This window comes from Poecilia reticulata, chromosome 12 (assembly GCF_904066995.2).
Source record: "Poecilia reticulata chromosome 12, P_reticulata-male-v2, whole genome shotgun sequence".
Classification (NCBI taxonomy): domain Eukaryota; kingdom Metazoa; phylum Chordata; class Actinopteri; order Cyprinodontiformes; family Poeciliidae; genus Poecilia; species Poecilia reticulata.
Window position 1 is genome coordinate 6,854,756 of NC_088841.1, and position 19,948 is coordinate 6,874,703.

At 37.0% G+C, this 19,948-nt stretch overlaps 1 protein-coding gene across 2 annotated transcripts in view; it reads right to left on the bottom strand.

Moving 5' to 3' along the window:
- LOC103473501 (netrin receptor UNC5D-like) overlaps positions 1-19,948 on the bottom strand; it is a 230,104-nt gene extending 210,156 nt beyond the window's left edge. For both annotated transcript variants that reach the window (XM_081614107.1, XM_081614106.1), the window contains exon 1: positions 19,485-19,948. In XM_081614107.1, coding sequence (XP_081470233.1) covers positions 19,485-19,569 — 85 coding nt within the window. In that variant the 5' untranslated portion in view covers positions 19,570-19,948. The remainder of the gene's footprint in view (positions 1-19,484) is intronic.

Genomic DNA, 19,948 nt, shown 5'->3' on the forward strand with positions numbered 1-19,948 from the left:
AACAAACAAACCCTACAATGAACAGGCATCTAATATGCTTCAAGCTGATCTCAGGAATAGAGAAACAAGACTTAACATAAAGAAAAAATATAATTATAGGAAGAGCGTAAGCTTGTGGCATGTTAGCTTAACCTTGAAAAACGGCTTTGAAAATTGATTGTGTTCTTTTCTCTTTACGTTGGAGAAATAATATATTTGGTGTCAAAAATATATCAGTAGCTGGGCTTCTTTGTATCTGACTTTTAAAGGGGGAGGAAAAAAAAGCTTCTCCTGAATACCCGTCACTGATCTCAATTGAAATACAAGAAGTCTGAAGGACTTGAAAATGAGACGAAAGAAAGCACTTACACTGGGCATCAGTATGGGTTAGATGTGGTGCAAGTATAACTTTTACAAAGATGGAATACAAGACACTTCAGCTGCATCGCCCTGTGGGTTCTCATGCCATTCTTTCATGCGGGCTGCTGAAATAGGTAACCAACTCTGTGAAAATATTACTTCATCCTGAAGGTTGTAATTTGCATCAATAGAAGAAGGGAAGAACAAGCCATGAAAAGTTAAATATAATGTTGTCACATTAATAATAGTCGTAGATGGACTCGCTCTGGAGTTTTCATATTTTTCTACATGAATCCCAAAAAGACAGACTGTATAAAGTATGACTGACCATAGCTTTTAACGAGGTGGAGGCTAGATATGGTATTAATACAGCGTAGTTGAATTTGTCATATTTTGAGGAATGCAATAAAGGATGCACCTATGTCCCTTTTTTACACTGTAGAAAGTATCACAGGCTCATATCAGCTCTCAGTTGTAGGAAAAGGTAATTGTACTTAATTTCAACATCGTGAGGGAGAATGGTAGCTGGAGCAGAGGATTTTTGTCACTCCACTCCCCTTCATGTTCCACCTCCTCTGTATAACCCTTCACAAAAATTGCTTCAGGGTTGAAGCTGGGGCTAAAACCAGTTCTGCCTTCCTGACACAAACCTCGCTTTTAAGTTTAATAGTTGAATAGTGTTTAACTTGGGGCCATTCCAAAAGCTTTTTGGAAAAAAGAAATTATGCTAAGAAGGTGGACAGTGAGGCTTTCACTCAAACAGTATACGCACTGCCAAGCATGTTGGTGAGAGCGTCAATCTAAGACTTATCAATGGTACGTGTGCACTGCTCAAAGTGGGTGGAATAATGAAGGAATACTGCCTCCAAATTATTCAAGCTCAGCGCTCAAAAATAAAAATGATCACCACACATCAAAATTGAGTTGGTGATGAATAAAGAGTGGTAACATTAGGATTGTAGAAAGGCCTTTACCTCAACCCTATTGAAAATCATTGGATTATTTATCTATCATTAAATCAGTTGGACCAGTTCTCAATTAGAAAAGAGTTTAGATGTCGGGCCAGAATTATATCAGAAGATTATATTTATTATATATATTAATTATATTGATATATTTAAGGGTGAAGGTTTTATATTAAAACATTTAATATAAGGAATATGTAAAGGAAGTGAATTATATGTGATTTGTATGAAACAGGTGATTGATTTTAAAAACAATGGCTGTCAACACTGCATCAGTTCTCTGTTTGCATTAAGACATGTCATATAGATTTTAATACAACTGTATCATTATAATTGTTAACTGATGCAATATATTATGCGTTTTCCTGTTTTTAAATACAAGAGCTGTTTTGTGTGAGTGTTCATCTTTACCTCAAGTCCGTAGACCTAAAGAAAATGGTGATGCCATTACAGAGCATCTTATATTTCTATAAGATATAAATTACTGCTTCCAGATTTTTTGAAAAGATCTTCACAAATCACAAAGTTGATCACTGTTAGTTCATTTCAAACTTATTTCGTCATCCATATGTGTGTGTATGCAAAAAAAGCAGTTTTATTTTTACTTTGGCTTGGAAAAAATGCTTGGTTTGTGATATTTTTATCATTTGCCAGTTCCCCTGGAGAGGTGAGTCAACTATTTAATTTTGGACACCGAACAAAACCCAAGGCTTTGCTGTAGGTCAAATCTGTGTCTGTGTGCGAGTGGCTGAATGACTAGTTTAGTGACTTAACAAGATGGTACAAAATCTGTAGCCTCAGTTATAAACCTGTTCTTTTAGTAGACGCTACATATGAAAAGCAGGTAAAGTGATATACAGAACTCTCAGCAGCGTGCAAGTAAAAAATAAAAAGTTTTTGTAAGGAAAATATATTTTTAAAACTGATGAGTCAGATGAGTTAGCAATCAAGGTGAAGTAAATATTCTGATATGTATTCTTCACAACTGCACTTTCCCTCACATCCGCTGATAAAGCTTGATGGCTTGGAAAATTAACATTGCACAGGTGCATGCATTTGCATTTACGTAACGCTGCAACATTCCCTCATTACAGATATAAAATGTGCAATGTGTAAGGACCAAAAACACATTTTGTGCACATGAAAAAACATCGTGAACAGATGAGAATGAGCAAGAGATATAAATTAGTACGACTGCGCACTGTGGTTGGGGATGCATACAAAGACAAATCAATGACACTAAAAACCACAATTAGACCACAAAGGATCTTTTTGCCATCACTTCACTCCCAAGATTACTCTTCTGGGAACAAATCACATTAATATTTATACGCACATACAGAAACAGAAATACTCAGGAAAAAATGTGACTACAAAAATAACGGGAGCATAAAATTTTTTAAATAAGTTTTTCTTCCCTTAAATAATTAAACTTGAAACAAAACTTAGCAACAAGGATTTCACTAGCGTGCCAAGGTGAAGCTAACTAAAAGCCTTGGTAGAGGCGTGCTGATGTCATGTCTGCTTTATGACATTCACCGCTTCATTATTATCAGTCAGTGAGAAAAAAAAGTAAAAAAATGCAACACATGTTGCAGTTTTGGTCCCAAATTGAAGAGTCTACCAGACTATTGTGTTAAAACACCCCAAATGCTTCCTTATTAGCAAAAGGGCATTGCAGGAAGTATTGACATCTGGGATAGCAGTGATTGTGCCGCTGAACGAATATACTCAAATCTAAAGTTGGCTTTATGTCTCTGCAATAAAAGAGGATATTATTCAAAAGGCTTTTTATCCATCCTCACCTGGGTGCCAATAAAAATGGTCAGGCCTATAATTCATATCTGCCATTTTCTTTGATTAAACAAAGCTCTTTATTATCTACCTTCCACTGTGTTGTAGAGATGTAAAAGCAAATAGAAAGGACTCTACTAAATCTCTATCAATATAACGGATCAGCCCTTCTTATGAGTCATGGAGAGGAAAATTGGGCCTCGTGAGTAGGTGGGTTAAAATGCTGCCACAGAGAGGCTGAAATTGGAATGAAGGTGGAACAGCAAATATTCCTCAGCAGTCACTTATTAAAACGCAGCGTCATAACCTAAGTTTGCACTTCTTATCGAGTTGAGCTTGTTCATTAATTTTAAGACCGGAAATCCAAAGTCTAGGCTTGTTTGAGGAGTTGGGCGACTTATATCTATAATCCCAATTAGCCTGGTTGTTTTAAAAGCAAAGAAGGTATTTGTTAAGGAAAACAGAACACCTACACATTACAACTAAATATAAAGTAAAACAGAAAAACCCCTACAAGTGATTTAGATTTTATGTTCACAAGTCATTTTGTTTAAAGTCCAAGTCAAGTGTCAAGTCTCTAATGACTGAAATTCTTCTCTATCGGATGGATGTCATTCAGTCTATTACAACACATGTAGCTGTAGGTTATGAAACCAAATCAAATCTGTTTGGTTAACACAAACGGTAAGCTGTTAAAAACAGCACTGCTTTGACCAGCTTTAATGATTGTTTTTGTGAGTTCTCATCAACAAGTCTAAGTACACACTAGATGCCAACTTTAACGTTTTTAGCAAGCAAATATGTGCTACTTCCTGTGTTTGCACAACTTTCTCATCTTGCCTGTCAATGTCATAAACAATCTGAAAGTGGTGGGGAATTAAATGCTAAGGACTACTTCACACCCCCAAGTCCCAGCTCTGCTGACCGTTCCCACCTTCGTGGTGTAAATTCTGTCATGTCTGTCTGCACAATGTGGCACACTAAGGCTATTCATGAATGTCTATGGGTTACCCAGATCTTTGTGACATTTCTGACAGTGACAGCAGTACACCAGTTCTAAGGGAACCATAAACACACGGTGGAGACAAAAAAAAACACTACTATTTTCCCCCAGTTGGAGTATCTCTCTCAGAGAAACCAAAAAAATAAAATAAAAAATCACACAAAATTACATTGGTTTCCTGGTAAGAAAAATCACTTCATTCTGTCTTTTTTTATTTCTACTGCATTATCAACCCTTGTTAGGCTTAAAAAGAAAACTGTGTCCCTGAATGAAATTCTGTGACTGAAAATAGCTCTGTTAGGCGAGTTGCTGTCGGAGCAGTCCAACCACCTCGCAATCACAGACATGGACAGGTACATTAGTTTAAATGGCGAAAGTTATGCTAACTGCAGCTGAAAAGTTCTTCAAGAAACATACTTCCTGTTGAGGTGACGTTTGCCATGAGATCTTGTTTAATCTCTAATGAAGAGCTTCCTGTGTTGGTGATGCCAGAAAACAGAAATTATTTTCTAATCTACTACAAATTAGACAGTTTAGAGACCAGACAGCAGGGTTTGAGTCATACTTCTTGACAACAGCAGTAGGAACACAACTTAGAGAAAGCATCAAAAGCAACAGAAAAAAAACTATCTTTAAGGAAGAACTGTTTACAGCATAAATACAGCGCTATATGTTTTAGTAATCAGATTACTTAATGCGTAACCTGCTGCATAAGGGATCCGTTAGTGAAGATGCCGCTTTTTAATTAAAAATTAAAAGTTTGACGTCAGTCATCAATCCGTCATATGTCAAGTATAGCTTAGCTAGTGAGATGGCAAAGAACAGCATGTTTATATATTTTCAACACTAAAGTTGTTGATACCCATGGTTGAGATTTTGGCTTTAGAGTGACACCATAAAAGGTTTTCTACAACCTTAAAATACTTCAGCTCACTTAAAAGGAACAAACATATTTCTCCACTTGTTAAGCATTCATTGTGATGCTACAATACCTAATAGTATTATATTCTCATTACATAAGGCAAGTTATGAAACCCATACAACTTAGAGCTTCACAATATCAAACTACAACCTTCTAATTGAAATATTATATTTTTGATATCCTGCTTGCATGCATTATTAGCTTAACGATCATATTTGAAGTGCTGTGCGTCAACTTTTTTGCAGTTCGACTTGATGCACATTGTATATATTTTTTGTGGTTGAGATGGTAAAGTTAATTTTAAAAATTGATATGAAAAATGTGACAGAAATCAGAGTTAGTAGCAATGAAAATATTGGTTAAGTACAATAGTCATAATATTCAGCAGCAGAAGTATCACAATTACACGTTTTTCTAACATAGTGCAACTTGTTAGTAAAACTCAAAACAAGTTCCATTTTAAGTTTAAATTATAGACCGTCAACTATCCTGTGGAGTAGGTGTGTACTGCGACCTGTAATTAAACTAAAAGAAGCAATGATCCAATTATGTGTACTTAATACAATTATTCTCATTTTTATATGCAACAGTGATAAATATGTTAAAAAAAAACATGACAGTAATTTTGCAAACTTAAAAAGGTTGAATTCACAGCAACGATTGAAAGAAACAACAAGCAGGTTCAAGAAGCTTCATCGTGGCTAGAGAAAAAAAAATCCCAATGAATTCTATTAAATGTGTCAAGTATGCATACAAGTTTACCTTGTGGGAAAAAAAGCCTTAGTCATTTCAGATTTTTATGGATTTCATAAAACATTAATATAGAAAACAAGGTGTAAAACATGGAATATTGTATATAGGATTACAATTAGCTATGATGTCTAGTTATTTAATGAAAATGGCAAAATAGACTCCACACCAGTGGGGGAATCCCTGTGGGATGGGTAATGGCATCACCAGTTCTGTTGTGCCTTTGGGAGTGTTCTCTATTAGCCTTGAAAACAAACTAAGTAGTTCTGTAGGTTATCATACACCTTGTAGGTCAGCAGAGAGAGCCGAGTGTCAGGGGTGCATTACTCCATTATCTGGTAGCTACACTGTAAAAAGCCTGCAGCAAGGACATTAAATGCAAACTTATATACTTGTACTGATATTGTATTCTTAGTGCTCAGAATAATGGAGATTCTTAGTTTTTTTTTTATTTATTTTTTTTATCCAAAGGTCAAAATCACGATCAGGGTTGTCTCAGGAGCTCTATATGCAAAGTCCCCATTTGGACATATGGACATTAGGAGAATTTATGAATATCTGTCAATGTTGTCCAGATTGTCCAAATAACCCAATCAGTTCTATTTCCACAAATTTAGTTATGATAAAAAAAATGTTCTTGTGATATAAGAGCTGATTGCTGCCATTGGTTTGTCAAAACCAGAAAATGATCCACTGAATCAGGACCAGTCCAGGTCGGAGGTTAGAGCCCCGCCATGATGTAATTGGTCCCCTCAGGAATCCGCCCGCATACAAGCTTCACAAAATCAAACTGGAAGATTACCCCGTGGAGAAAAAGAAAAAAAAAAAAGGATCTCTTTGTGCAAACTGCTTTGCATCGATTAGCTCACTCTATCTAATCAGTTTCTTTACATTTTCTAATCCCATTTCTTTCCATGTAAAGATTCCCATCAGATGGGGTGGTTTCTGAGTAAACCATACAAATCAACATTAAAAAGAGGTTTACCGAGGAGATAATGTGTGAAATAAATACAGAGAGAATGCGGACTGCCAATTGGAATTGGGTTTTATAATCATATTCTCTGGACTTGTTTGGATTATAGATATACAGCATGAATTTGCAAGGGAAATGCAAGGAATACCTAGATATTAACAAATCTCTAGAAGCTATACGGGGGAATTAGAATAAAAGCATCGCTGCAGCCTAAACGTGACAGTCAGCAGCAGGAAAGCTTTCAGTGGAAACACTTGTTTATCCCTTTTCTAATCAAAGAGTTGGACATACTTGATAAACAATGCATGCCAAAAAGATGCAACAATATTCTGCTGCATAACAGCTTGTTTTTTTTTTTGTCTACATTCTAATTCATGGCATGCTCATTTCAAGCTGACATTTCAATTTCAGTTGCTCTTTCATTTCAGTGCTTTGAGTATGGGTCTTGTCAGCACATGTATGCGTAGGCTGAAGACCATGACAGGTGAACAATTCCCAAAAAAAAAATCATCTGGATGAAATACTGTAGATATGCAACAGTGTAATGTGCAGTTTCTCACACAAATAATAGATCTGTCTGTTGACACCAAGAACTGATTCTTTTGCAAAAGTAAGAGATATTATGGGGAAAAAAATACTCTCTTTTAGCTTGGCCAGGTTAGTGGAATATCATCAACACTTGGGGCGACTGTGGCTCTGTGGGTAGAGTAGTCGTCTTGCGATCGGAAGGTTGTAGGTTCGATTCCAGCTTCCTCCTGCCATGTGTCAATGTGCCCCTGGGCAAGGCACCTAACCCCAAATTGCCTACCAAGCTGTGTATAAATGTGTGACCTTTTGTGAGTGCGAATGGGTGAATGTGACTCTAGTGTAAAGCGCTTTGAGTGGTCAAAAATGATTGGATAAAGTGCTATATAAGTTCAGTCCATTTACCATATATTTGAGAATTTACAACCTTTGTAGAATTTCCATGCAGCGGTTCTCTGATCAGTAAGCTGAAGTTACAGCATCATGTCAAACTCAAAATAGGTTGTGTGTTTGGAACAACCGTCATAACATTACTGTGAAAAACTGCATATCCTACAAACAGTTACTTTCCCAATATATCAACAATCTGGCCTCAAGTTGTGCTGATTTTTTAAGAAACAGACTGAAAAATGTTAACCAACATAACAAGGTAGATGTTTAATTATTTTATTTTGCTTTGTTTGGATGTAGGGAAAACAGTTCAGCAGGAGTGCAATAATGTTGCAATATCAGGATGACAATATTTCTTGTTAAAGTGAAGTGTGTCAGCTAACGTGTGGTTTAACTAATGTCAACATGTGTCACCTTCTGGTGAAGGTAAGCAGAGACAGGGACTATATGGTCCCCGAGAATGAATGGGTGTGATAAGCTTTTCACCCCATCATATCTGTGTTTGAGACTCTTATGCTTATTTTAGAAAGGATCCAGTTGTCCTTCTCAACAGACTGGCTAACAACATTCAAAGTTTTTTCAAAAATTACAAAAATCTTAGGCCTTCTAATTGTTTGTGTGACAGTTTTCTGGTACCTGGTAGAAAACAGAAACTGTGACAGTCTGGCAAACAAACAAGATACAGAGGAATTTTGAGAATACATCAACTCGCTAACCATTAGCTGCAAAAAGTATTTGCTTCACTTTATTTTTCCTTTTTAACCAATTTTTATTTGCGTTTAATTACATCTACTTCCCTGTTTTTTTTTACCGATAGTTTGTCCATAGTAAATGTAAAACTTTAATATTCCTACTTATATAATAGATCTTAAGATATATAAAATGTGAAGCCCTGTAAAATGTTATTTTTATTTCAACTGGGGCTGAATCAAGATAGAATGAGGCTGAAATAGGCAAAGCTATTTATTGATTGCCCTGTCTGCGGGTTGAAACAAAAGTACTCTTTAAATGAATGTATCGATGAGCCGGATAGATGTTATCTGTCTTAATGACAAAGGGGAGTCCTTGACTGAAGGGGACCTCATCAAAGCTACACATGCATAACCTTGCATCAGTGTTCAGAAAGAAAAAGGAAAACATTCAACCCCAAGAGTAGATAAGCTTTTAAATTAACCCAAACAAAGTTCATACAGAATGAAAAGAAAAGATTAAACTAAGTCAAGAGGTAATTTAAATGTATCTTTTTCTTTTGAAACGCTTAATTCTTTATTGGTTAAATGTCACTTAATATAAACGAGTGAGATATATAAAATGGATGTCATCATTGGCTCATAACACTGGCACCAAAGATGAGAAGCAAAAAAATGCCATCAAACAAAATAAAAATAATCAGTTTTTCATTAAATGCAGAGATTTTTAAGTTACATCTGTAGACACGTCCCCTTTCAACTATTTCACACAACGTCATACAATCCTACTTAAGCCGCCCTCACTAGATGAGTAAAAGGAGCAGCTAAGAAATGCCATGGTGATTGTTAATAAAGACACTATTGCTGATCATAGCCAAAAGGGTCTAAGATGTGATGCAGAGCAGCTTTAAAAAGGGACAATATACCAGGCATGCTGGAAGTTGTGCTGCCTAAGCTTTACCCTTTTATTAAACTCTTGCTCTTCGCTGCTGAATACAAACACAAAAACGATGTAAGAGAGGTAAACAGCTGAAAAGGAAGACACTCTGAATCAAACTAAACATAGATGTGCCTTTTGTCCCCTAAAGATTACTCTCATTGTTCAATAAGAAGGGTGTTTTTTTTGTTGGCAAACCCTCTGAAATTGCTTTAATGAAAATGAGGCAAGCTGCAGGGATCCCAACATCATCTTCATTCTGCTCAGTCAGGTGCAGAGAAAGTACTAACACCACCCCTGAGCTTTTATTTTATTTTTATTTGTTTTTTAGTTTTTGTGTTTTATGTTTCAAATAACATTTTAGCATCTCAAAATATGACTGCCATACCAATAAGATTTAAATGTTTGTTTTGAGAGACAACCAATGACTTGAGGATGTTAGTCAAGCGTTTTGTGTTGAGGCTCTTCGTTTTTTCTCATGTTCTGTCTCTTAAATCTGGGTTACTCTTTTACTCTGGGTTTGTAGTTCCTTTTGGGTCTTAGTTTAGATCACTCTGTTAGCTATCCTCCTCCCTTAGTAAACCTGGTCTCCTTCTGGCACAGTTGTACCACATCTACTTTGATCCATTCATCTGGTTCCTTTGTCATTTTTCCACCTCTATTCAACCTCCTGCTTTTTGTTTTGCTCCATACTCATGCCCGTTCCATGCCCTGTTCCTTTCATAGTAGCTCTGTAAAAGTCTTTATTTTCCATTACTAGAAACTCATCACTTCACCTTTCTGCCTCTGGTTCTGCCTGCTTTTGGGTTCAACCAGAAACCAAACGTAACACAATTACTAGAAATACTTTGGAAGTGAAAGAAGCATGAATACAAAATGTGATGCAACATTGTATTTCCAGTATATTCTAGCATTGCCTTTTTAAGTCCTGTTATGAGAAACAGTTTCCAACACAAGAGAGACGGGAAGATATGTAAATAGAAGTCCTTTGATTAAAATTCTAATTTATTAAAATATCAGCATGACCACAGATGCCAAAAAAAAAACATGTACACACACACAAAGTAGAACAGCAGCAGTAACGCAGTCATATCAACAATGTCCTAATTTACACATGACATGTGGTAACATCCTGAGACATTCCTGGGAGGGTTTAAGTCTGAGTCACACGGGTAGCATGGCGAGTGTGTTGTCTGCATTTGGCTAAGCTGCTGTTTCACAGCATGTGAGTCTTCACACTGATCTTTCTGCTACAGTGCTGCTCCAGTCAATCTACTGACAGCACATTCACTTTAAATGCTACTAATTTGGATTATATATGCTATTTTTTATGTAATAGGGAGGCAATTAGGTTTAAAAAGTGAATACTGTAGAATTTACGAGAATATGAGACGATTCCTATGCAATTACCAACATGTGGTGATTCGACAAGCAGGTGGCTTCTGTAGTACATTCAAGTACAACTCATTGATTGGATTGTCTTTAATATATTAAAACGACTTAGTAGTAAATACAACAAATATTTTAATCCCCAGTCTTATTCAAAAATTCCTAAGCAATAACGTTAACCATTTCTGGCGATTTTGATTGTTGCATTATCCATCTAGGCATTGATCGTCTATAATAGTTTATCTTTAAAAGTGCCTATAGTTAAAACCAAGTCACAGAGTTTCTTTTATGCCTGCTGCTGCTGTTATGCTTCATAACATAAAACCATAAGCACCGTTTCCAACACTATTGTTTATTACTCTTTGTTGATGCTGACACATAAAAAAATTGGTTGTTTCTGTTTCATTTTGTTTTGTGTGTAATGTTTGATGAGTACACCTACTGCAAATAGACTTCCCACTGGGGACAATAAAGTTCCGATTTATCTTTAACTTTATTCATGTACGAAATCTACATTCAGTTCTACACCAGCCACCTTTTGAAATAAAAAGGTGGCCAACTTACTTATTTTTTATGAAAATATTTGTTTCATTTATTTTTCTATTTTATTTTGTTTGTAATTTATCTTTAATAGTGGGAGTATTAGCAGCTGGTCATGCTATCCTGGTTTTCAGTTTCCTTTTTCCCCCAACCTGTTTAAAAAAGTCTATTTTAAAATAATAAAAGCACAAATGCATTTATGTATTTTCTCATTTCCACCACGATCTTCGGCGTACTTAATTTGGAACTTATGTGATACACTAACTTGAAGTAGCACATTATTGTAGAGAGAAAAATATAATACAAGTAATTGTATTTTTTCAGAAAGAAAACCTGAGCCCAATTACTCAAAATAAAATCAAGTGCACCCAGTTACCTTTAGAAGTTACCTAATTTTGAAGACTGCATATATTCTCCTGGCTATCCTGTATCCATGGTAGTTTTCTTTAGGCACATGTTGGTTTATGCACTTCTTTAGAACCGTGTTTCTGAACATTCACTCTGTTGAAAGAAGATTGAAAGACTCTGAAGAAAAAGCATCAAGGACCTACCTAACTGAGCTCTGTGGTTCAATTTATGAATGATAGAGCTTTGTTGGTTTTACAACATACTGCCACGCTGACTTCAGAGAGTTATTATGCAGGTTTTATATGCCAAGAGGGACTCTTAAACCTCATCTTGTATTTCTGACACCTACGAAAGAACCAAACAGAATTTGAGAACATATATTGCCGAAAGAAATACAGCCTGAGCCTCTTTCTTTTTCTGCAACTTGTGCCACTGAATGTTTTTTTTAGTTCCAAGTTAGAAACAGTGAGAGCTGAAATAAATTTTAAAAGAAAAATAGAGTACATGAAAAAAATGGTATAATTTAAACGTGGAGAAAAAACAAGAATTTGACCTTGCGCACATTTATTTAACTTATTTTCTGGCCATGTTCCCTATATTTACTGAAACTTACATTTCTGAAATAAGTTAGTATGAACAACATTTTCTTCACATTCCATAAATTACGGATATTCATATTGCATTGACCTTTCTTTTAATTTATTTCAATATATTTTCTGTCTTTTTTTTTAACCCTGCACCTACAAAAAACCAAATCTAGTTGGATTCTAGTTTCTAGAATCCAAACTAGAAACGTACAATATATCAGCATTAATATTTGTATCGGCCATTGTTAACTATTTTTAGCGCATCAATATTAATCCCATAAGTAAAACTGAGTCTATACAACTGATATGCACAAATATTGTGTATCAACCATTGTGGTCATGTCAACAGATATCAATACAAGTCTAAATTTTATATCATTGCATCCCATTAAAAATATTTGACAAAGACTTTTAAACATTACCAGCATATCAGAGGTAACCAACGGTTACATAATTAAAACAACGAGTGTCTGGTTGCACCTGTTACTTCTTAGGAAAGCTTGAAGTCATAACAGAGATGCACTGGTCAGGGCCTCTTTCTTTTTCTGCAACTTTGAAAAAGAAAGACGTGGATTGCTTTTTTTTTTTTTTTTTAATTACGAGGACTATAACACATAAAAGAGGAAAAATATGCAGCAGATACTTTGATGCAAGAAGAAATTTTAGCTCCAGTGGAAAAGACATAAGAATATTCTCAGCTATCCATCAAAGCGTACACTACCAAGCTATTTAATTTTTATTAAACTCAACAAAAAAAGCTTCAAAGTAAAGCCTGATGGTTGACTTGTTTACAGACCAAACAAGGGTAGTTTTTATGGACTTAAAGAAAAAAAAATCCTGATCTCTGGACGAATGATTGGCAGATCTGTATATGTCATTTATAGACAACTCCACACTGGGGCAGTGCATTTAGTCAAATAATTTTAATGACAACTCATAGATCCATTTAAATTGCCATGTTATAAAATTATTAAAAACATACATAAGATGCAAAATTATTTTATAAGTGATTAGAATAAATGTCGTGACTGAATTAAACCACCTAAAGCATGTCTTTTCTGATTGGTCACAAGAGTCACAAGAAAAAAATCTAAATATACGTATGCATATTGAAAGTAAAATACGTAGCTTTATGCCAAAATTGGCTTTAATGGTGAAGGAATATGGTACATCAGGTCTAAATCGAAGAAGGTTAATTTCAACAATAAGAGTTGATTATGGTCATTGTTATTACCGGGTGACAAAAATACCCCCCTCTCTTTAGGATCAAAGTCATGAAATATGTATTTGCTTTTGATTACTCTTGAAATTAATTCATCAGGAAGAGCAGTGACAGGCCCTCGCTGTTACTGACAAAATGCTTTGGCAGTTACTGATAACATGAGCTGCTTAAGGATTCTGCACTGTAACCTTCCTATTCGTCTTTCGCTCTCCCTGTGGTTTTTTTCCTCCGCTCCACACCGAGCTCTCCTTTCTTCTTCAGTCAGGTGAGTTGAGAAATGATACATAACCTGAGCATTTGTCAGAGGTACAATCCACTGAAACTAAATTACATTGAAAGAAATTGCGAGAGAAGAGTGGGCAACGAGAAAGGATGAAGGGCCGGGGCATTTATGAAATAAATGCACTTTAGAGGGTACAACAGTGCAACATATCGGCACAAACTGGAAGCTCAGAAAGAAAGAGAAAGACAGAAGAAAGAAAGATAGATGTGTGGAGAGCATTTAGCAATGAGGTAAACAGTGTATGGTTTGAATCTAACATCTGTGGCAATGCCCTTGAGTTGGCCAGTGAGGCATTGAAGAGTGCATTTGGGATGGACAGTTATCTCCAAGGCTTTCCTTTCAGTGGTATAAAAAACATAACAGCAATGCCAGGTCTTGCTGAAGAGAAAGCCTCAAGGCTGAAGAGAAGAGGCTGCAAGGCAAATCTGCAAGAGGTAATGCAAATGGCCCCTCTCGACACCCTGTCATTGTCTCCACGCCTTGACATACATGAAACATTAAAAACTAGAACTGTGTAGAACGACACATGCATGAAAACACACAGCACGTCTAACTGATGGGGAATAGTTAAAATATGATCCCTAGACAAGTGTGTATCTATGTACATGTTTTTGTTGATGCAGTCCAGAGTGTCGTTTTTGGAAAACCATTTAAGAGAGAGATGTACCGTATTTTCCGTACTATAAGGCACACCGGATTATAAGGTGCACCTTTAATGAATGGCCTATTTTAAAATTTTTTCATATATAAGGCGCATAGAATAGACACTACCGTAGAGGCTGGAGTTACGTTATGCATCCACTAGATGGAGTTGCACTAAAGGGAATGTTGACAAAATAATCCGACTCCGGTCGGCAAGCAGAGCCTTCCACAACTGGGCCGGGGCGTGGCCGGATGATGGTGACCCTTCTCCGTTCGCACACAGCATGTTCGTGGAGAACGTGATGCTAAAAGACCTGCAGACGACTTGAATCTAGACGGTCGGTAGGTAGATAGGTCAGTCAAACTTTATTAAACCAGCGTTCTGACAGCTATCCCAGCATGCACCATGCACTTCTTCTTCTACGGGCGAAAATGAAGTCGGTGGCTGCTTACCATAGTTGCTAGAACTGTTGTGGCTCAATATTGGTCCATATATAAGGCACACCGGATTATAAGGCGCACTGTCGGCTTTTGAGGAAATTGAAGGTTTTTAAGTGCACCTTTTAGTGCGGAAAATACGGTATCTGTTCTCTTTCTCAAAAGCAGGTAACATTACATGATTACTATAGCACTAATTCACTGCAAGTGTGTGGTCATTTTACAAATATCTTTAGATCAGAATTTGGGCCAGAATATTGAGAATTTTTTTGACAAAAAAAAAAAACTAAGGTACTACGTCAGATAAATATAAGATTGTGAAACTGAAAAAAAAGACAAGACAAACAGGAAATTGAAAGTCCAACAATCTTTACATAAACGTCTCAATTTAGCCATTGAAACGTTTGAGTGAAAGCAGAGAGTTTTTTTAAGGAGAAAAAAAATGGTTGCTAGGCTAATTCCTCCTTCCTTACAGGGCTAAAGCTAAAGCATTGATGAAATCCTCAAGACTCAACACAATAGCCATACAGGTTTGCCATAACACTTCACTGCTCTATTTTCATATCTTACAGAATACATTTTCTTGTACTTTAAAGCTTCCCAGTATAAGGTTACAAAATGCTTTGCTTTAAAGTCCATTTTCCCTAACCAGGACCCCCTACCCGTCTTTGGCTCTTGGAGAGTCTGGTTTCCTTTGAATGCCGAGAGGAAATGATGGGAAAGGGGCTTGATGGGTTTGAATAAAGTAATGGACTCCCTTTGAATAATGCAGTAGTGAATGGGCAGTATGACCACCATAACACAACTGTGGATGCCTTCTCAACTGTGCCACTGAGTTCATATCGTGTGAAACGTCTGTGAAATCAAACTCGAAGCTTGAGCAAGATTCCGGCAGTCATTTTTGAGATAAATAAAACATGTCAGAGATGACTCTATTGCCCTTTGTTCTCCATTCTCTGTCTCTCTTCTTGCCTCTCTCTACAGTCTTTTTTTTTTTTAACCATGCCAGACCATGATGCTTTTCTACCAGCAGGTCGTTTGGATTACATGTTCTGCCATGTGAATCCTCAACAAAGAGCTTGCTGAATCGTTTTGATCAAACAGTAAAATGAAATTTGATGTATTGTGCCTGGGCTTTGGAGCACTGCTGTGTTGTTGTGACATGTAAAATTTGCAATGCAAGACATTTTAGCTACAAAAGGGCTGAAAGTGGTGTTTATTCGGCTGAAAGTGATCTAAGGTTAATTTGGCATTCGTAAGGAAGGACACCAAGCTGCTGCTGCTCCTCCAGCTGCTTTATACGTTTAGAGATGCTGGTGTCTTGCTTTGGGCAAACAAGCTACACATTTCAGACTGAGGTGTTACTTTCCTTTTGAAGCTAAACTTATCACTACCTAAATAACATTTTAACTACAGATGAACAAAAAATCTACAGCTTCACAACACTACCCGTAAGCATTTGCATCTCAGCCACAAAAAATATACCAGTGACAAGCATAAAAGGCAGATAGGGGGCACAATACAAGAAAAAAATAACACGTTAAAAAAATAAATTAAACTGCATTGTGGAATGTAAACCCAAATGCCATCCAAACGAGTGTTGAAGTGAGTAAATATCTGATATCCAAGAGCAAGTGAATATAGTGTGAGCTACATAGTGCTCCTTTTTCCTCAAGTGTTTGGCTGGTGGCGGGGAGCAGGTGATGAGGGCCGAGGGAAGCAGAGTCCTGTTTAATGACCAGATGATGCGTTTTAAACAGTGCTGGACAACTGGAGTTAAAAGTATACCAAGAACTGGGTTTGTAAGTAAACTTCAGAGATGTTTATTTCAGCAAAGGGTCATCATTTAAAGCCTAAAGCCAAACAGTATCAATGATGGGGCATTCCAACAACGGGGGGAAAAAATAGCAGAACATGTCAGTGTTGTTATGCTATACTTTTAGCTTTTGGTTCATTTTAAAGCCTTAAGACTGGGAGGTGAGTCATTGAGAATAATAAACTGCATGTAGAGGATCTAAAAATTTAATTTCCACTAAACTGCAGTGACCATAAAGAGTGATGCAGAGAGAGGCAGCACACCTGCAGTATAATTAAAACTAAGTGACTGTAAAGTTTAGATGCATTTATCCCTCAACATAGCTACAAGATTTAGAAGAAAAGTATGATATGCAAAATACCTGGTTTTCCACGCAGACATTTTTGAATGTTACTGAATCTGGATCTGTGTGGTTGGATGAGTCACAGCATAAAGGTAAAGCCACGAAATTCCACTTTTTAATAAACTGAGATCTACTACTCAGTACTAAATACAAAAATATTTGACAGCTCATACTGTACATTTAAGTCATCATCCAAGCTGTACAACTCAGTTGGCGTTGCCACTTTTACTTCTTTGCTATTCAATTTTAAGTTACTAACTTTCCCCCCAACAATTTGAAACACGATGAAATCTTTAAATGACAAATAAAGCCTGCATCAGGAAACTACAGCCTCTGGGAATCTTTATGAGATTCACACTCTTCTAAAACCAATAAAAAGGTATGTAATTACATTAGTAGGCAAATGTATGTGCAGTCACTCTATTTCAGCTCAGCGTGAGCATTACATCCAACTTGTTCTGTTATTTACAGTGGGATTATTTCCTCGCCCGCACTTCCTCTTACTGTGTTTGGGTATCTGATAGTGCTGAGCGGAGCAGCAGGGAAGACAGGTTAGGTGACAACAACAACACTTATAGGCTGAGAAAAATGTGTCTGGTGAATGAAAGTGCAATGAAGGTTTCCCGACAAGTGCTAATCCTCCTAGCGCCCAAAACGGATAAAAACGAAGGGCCTGAAAGCCTGCCAAAATGTCTACATGTGGCTACAGCGTTGGAGATACTGAAACGGCTGCTTCCAGTGTCAGAAGAACACGTCATTGCCAGAACACCAGTAGCTCACACCCTCAAACTGTTAATGCTCCAGTTCCAACACAAAAGAAACGAGCTGTCAACTTAGAGGAAATGCTGAGTTACATTTTGTCACAAACATGTTATGAGCATCATACTGAGAGTCGGTGCTAAATATATCTTGGTTCAACATATATGTATATTTGCAAGTACAACAAGGGTGATTGACACTTTGGAGATAATTAAGAAACACTGAAATCTCTAAATCTATAAAGAAAAACAAGTGTTTGTTTTCCTAATATGCATATTTTTGTTAGAGAACTGAACATTGCAACATGATTCATAAAAAGTAAATGTATAATTTTTTTTAAAAAGGCTTATGAGAAAAAGTAACAAGAAAAATCAATTTAAAAAACCAAATAGCGTAATAAAACTGGAGCATAACTGTTCTTTCAGAAAATAGTAATCTATCCTAAAAAAATCTGCAATGAAAAACTGTAGGGAACTCAAAATGTATGTAGGTATTTTTTTTTTATTTTTTATTCAACCATAACTTAGAAATGCTTTGCAATTCTTCTATTTCTTTGCCCTTAGAGTTGCTTTTTCTTTGTGCATCCTTTCATGTTTGCATAATGTACTTGACTGCTGACATTTATATTATTGAAAAACATAAATATTTATCACAAACCGCCTGAGTAAGAGCCATCGCCAGCCAGCAAAAAGGACCTATGCAGCTTATATAAACTACCTCCTCAAACACAGCGGCACATTTTACTTTCATGCAGTTGTAGCATTGTTTCCCTGCCAAGCCCTGGTCACTCTTTCTGAACATCACAGCAACATTTCACGAATGTAATATGGCCACAGTGGAAATGCTACAAAATGCAATTCCAAGCCTGATATTTTTTTGTTTTTGTTTTTTTTTTTTAAAGGTCATCTCCAGGACCTTCCATATATCAACAACAAAAGCAGCCTGATCCTTGCATGAAAAGCTGTATTTAAGATACTTAAGCTAAATCTAATATTTATGCTACGCAAATTTCCAAGTCGAAGCAAATTTCAAAACTTGCGATGCAAAGAGATGAAAACCTTCAGGGCTACTTAACTAATTGACTTGCAAATGCTGCTTTGTTACACTGGCATGCAAGTTAAATGGAAGTCAATGGGTCAGCACGAATTCACCCAGAGAAAAAGACTTTGTGATCATCTAGTCCGTGGCCAAGATTTGCAAGCTGCACATAACATCTAATTATCATGTTTTCATTTCTGGACAATTTTGATACTAAGCAATTATTTTCCTGTACCACCAAGCCTACAGCAGAACAATTAATATTTGTGAAAACAACTGCCCACGCTTTTGGATATATGTGAACCTGCTGAATATCACTATTTTTCCCCTTACTAAACTCAGAAGGACCCGTCATGTAAAAATGTTTTTAAAAAAAAAAGAAAAAGGGGGAAAAAAGTGCACATACGCAGCTAAGCGCTGGTGGACACTTCTTCACGCACTAATATGCAATTTTTTTTTTTCGTGACCAGTTTTAATGCAGCATAAGAGGAGCAGAAATGATTCAACTTCATTTCTATACAGTCGAAAACATCAATTATATGTAATTAATCACGGCAAGCAGACGTTCGCGTCACTGTTACGCACCATTAACAAAAACTTGCCGTCATTAAAATCCAGTCCGTGAACATATCGTACTTCTTATGAAGGGAACGCACGTGAGAAATAGGAAAATTACTTCCCCCTTCTCTCTCCAAGGTAACCACAGCCCGCGCCAAACGAAGCAACATTTCCATTTATACACCTTTGAGTTTATTCTCGCACACTTAGAGCTCATTAAAGTCTTGCGCTTACCTCGAGCTAACGTCGCCGGGACTTGCAAACCAAGGAGCACGAGGATGGAAAAACTCCAGCAGCATCCTCCGGAAAACTGTCCCATCACTGCTGTGCTCGTCTCCCTCCCCGTCGGGTGTGGGGCCACCTGCCGCGGGTCTCGAGCATTTGTCGTCCCTCCACAACCCACCTTTTGCTTTTTGCTTTTTTCTTAACCCGTTTCGGTGTCCCGGCGGGCTGCTTGCTAGTGTGCACAGTCAGGTGTTGAGCTGTGGAGCTATGAACCTCACCTCGCGGAATCGCAGTGCGGTGACTGGAAAAGAGACGGGAAAGAAAGTGAGGCTGAGCTTTGAAGCTGCCGACACTCAGCTGAGCGAGAGCGGAATAATCACTGAGCGCGCGGCAGCCAGCAGCGGCAGCAGTAGTGGCTTTTTGGGGTTTTCGGAGGAGGAGAGAGAGAGAGGAGAAAGCAAAGAGAGAGAGAG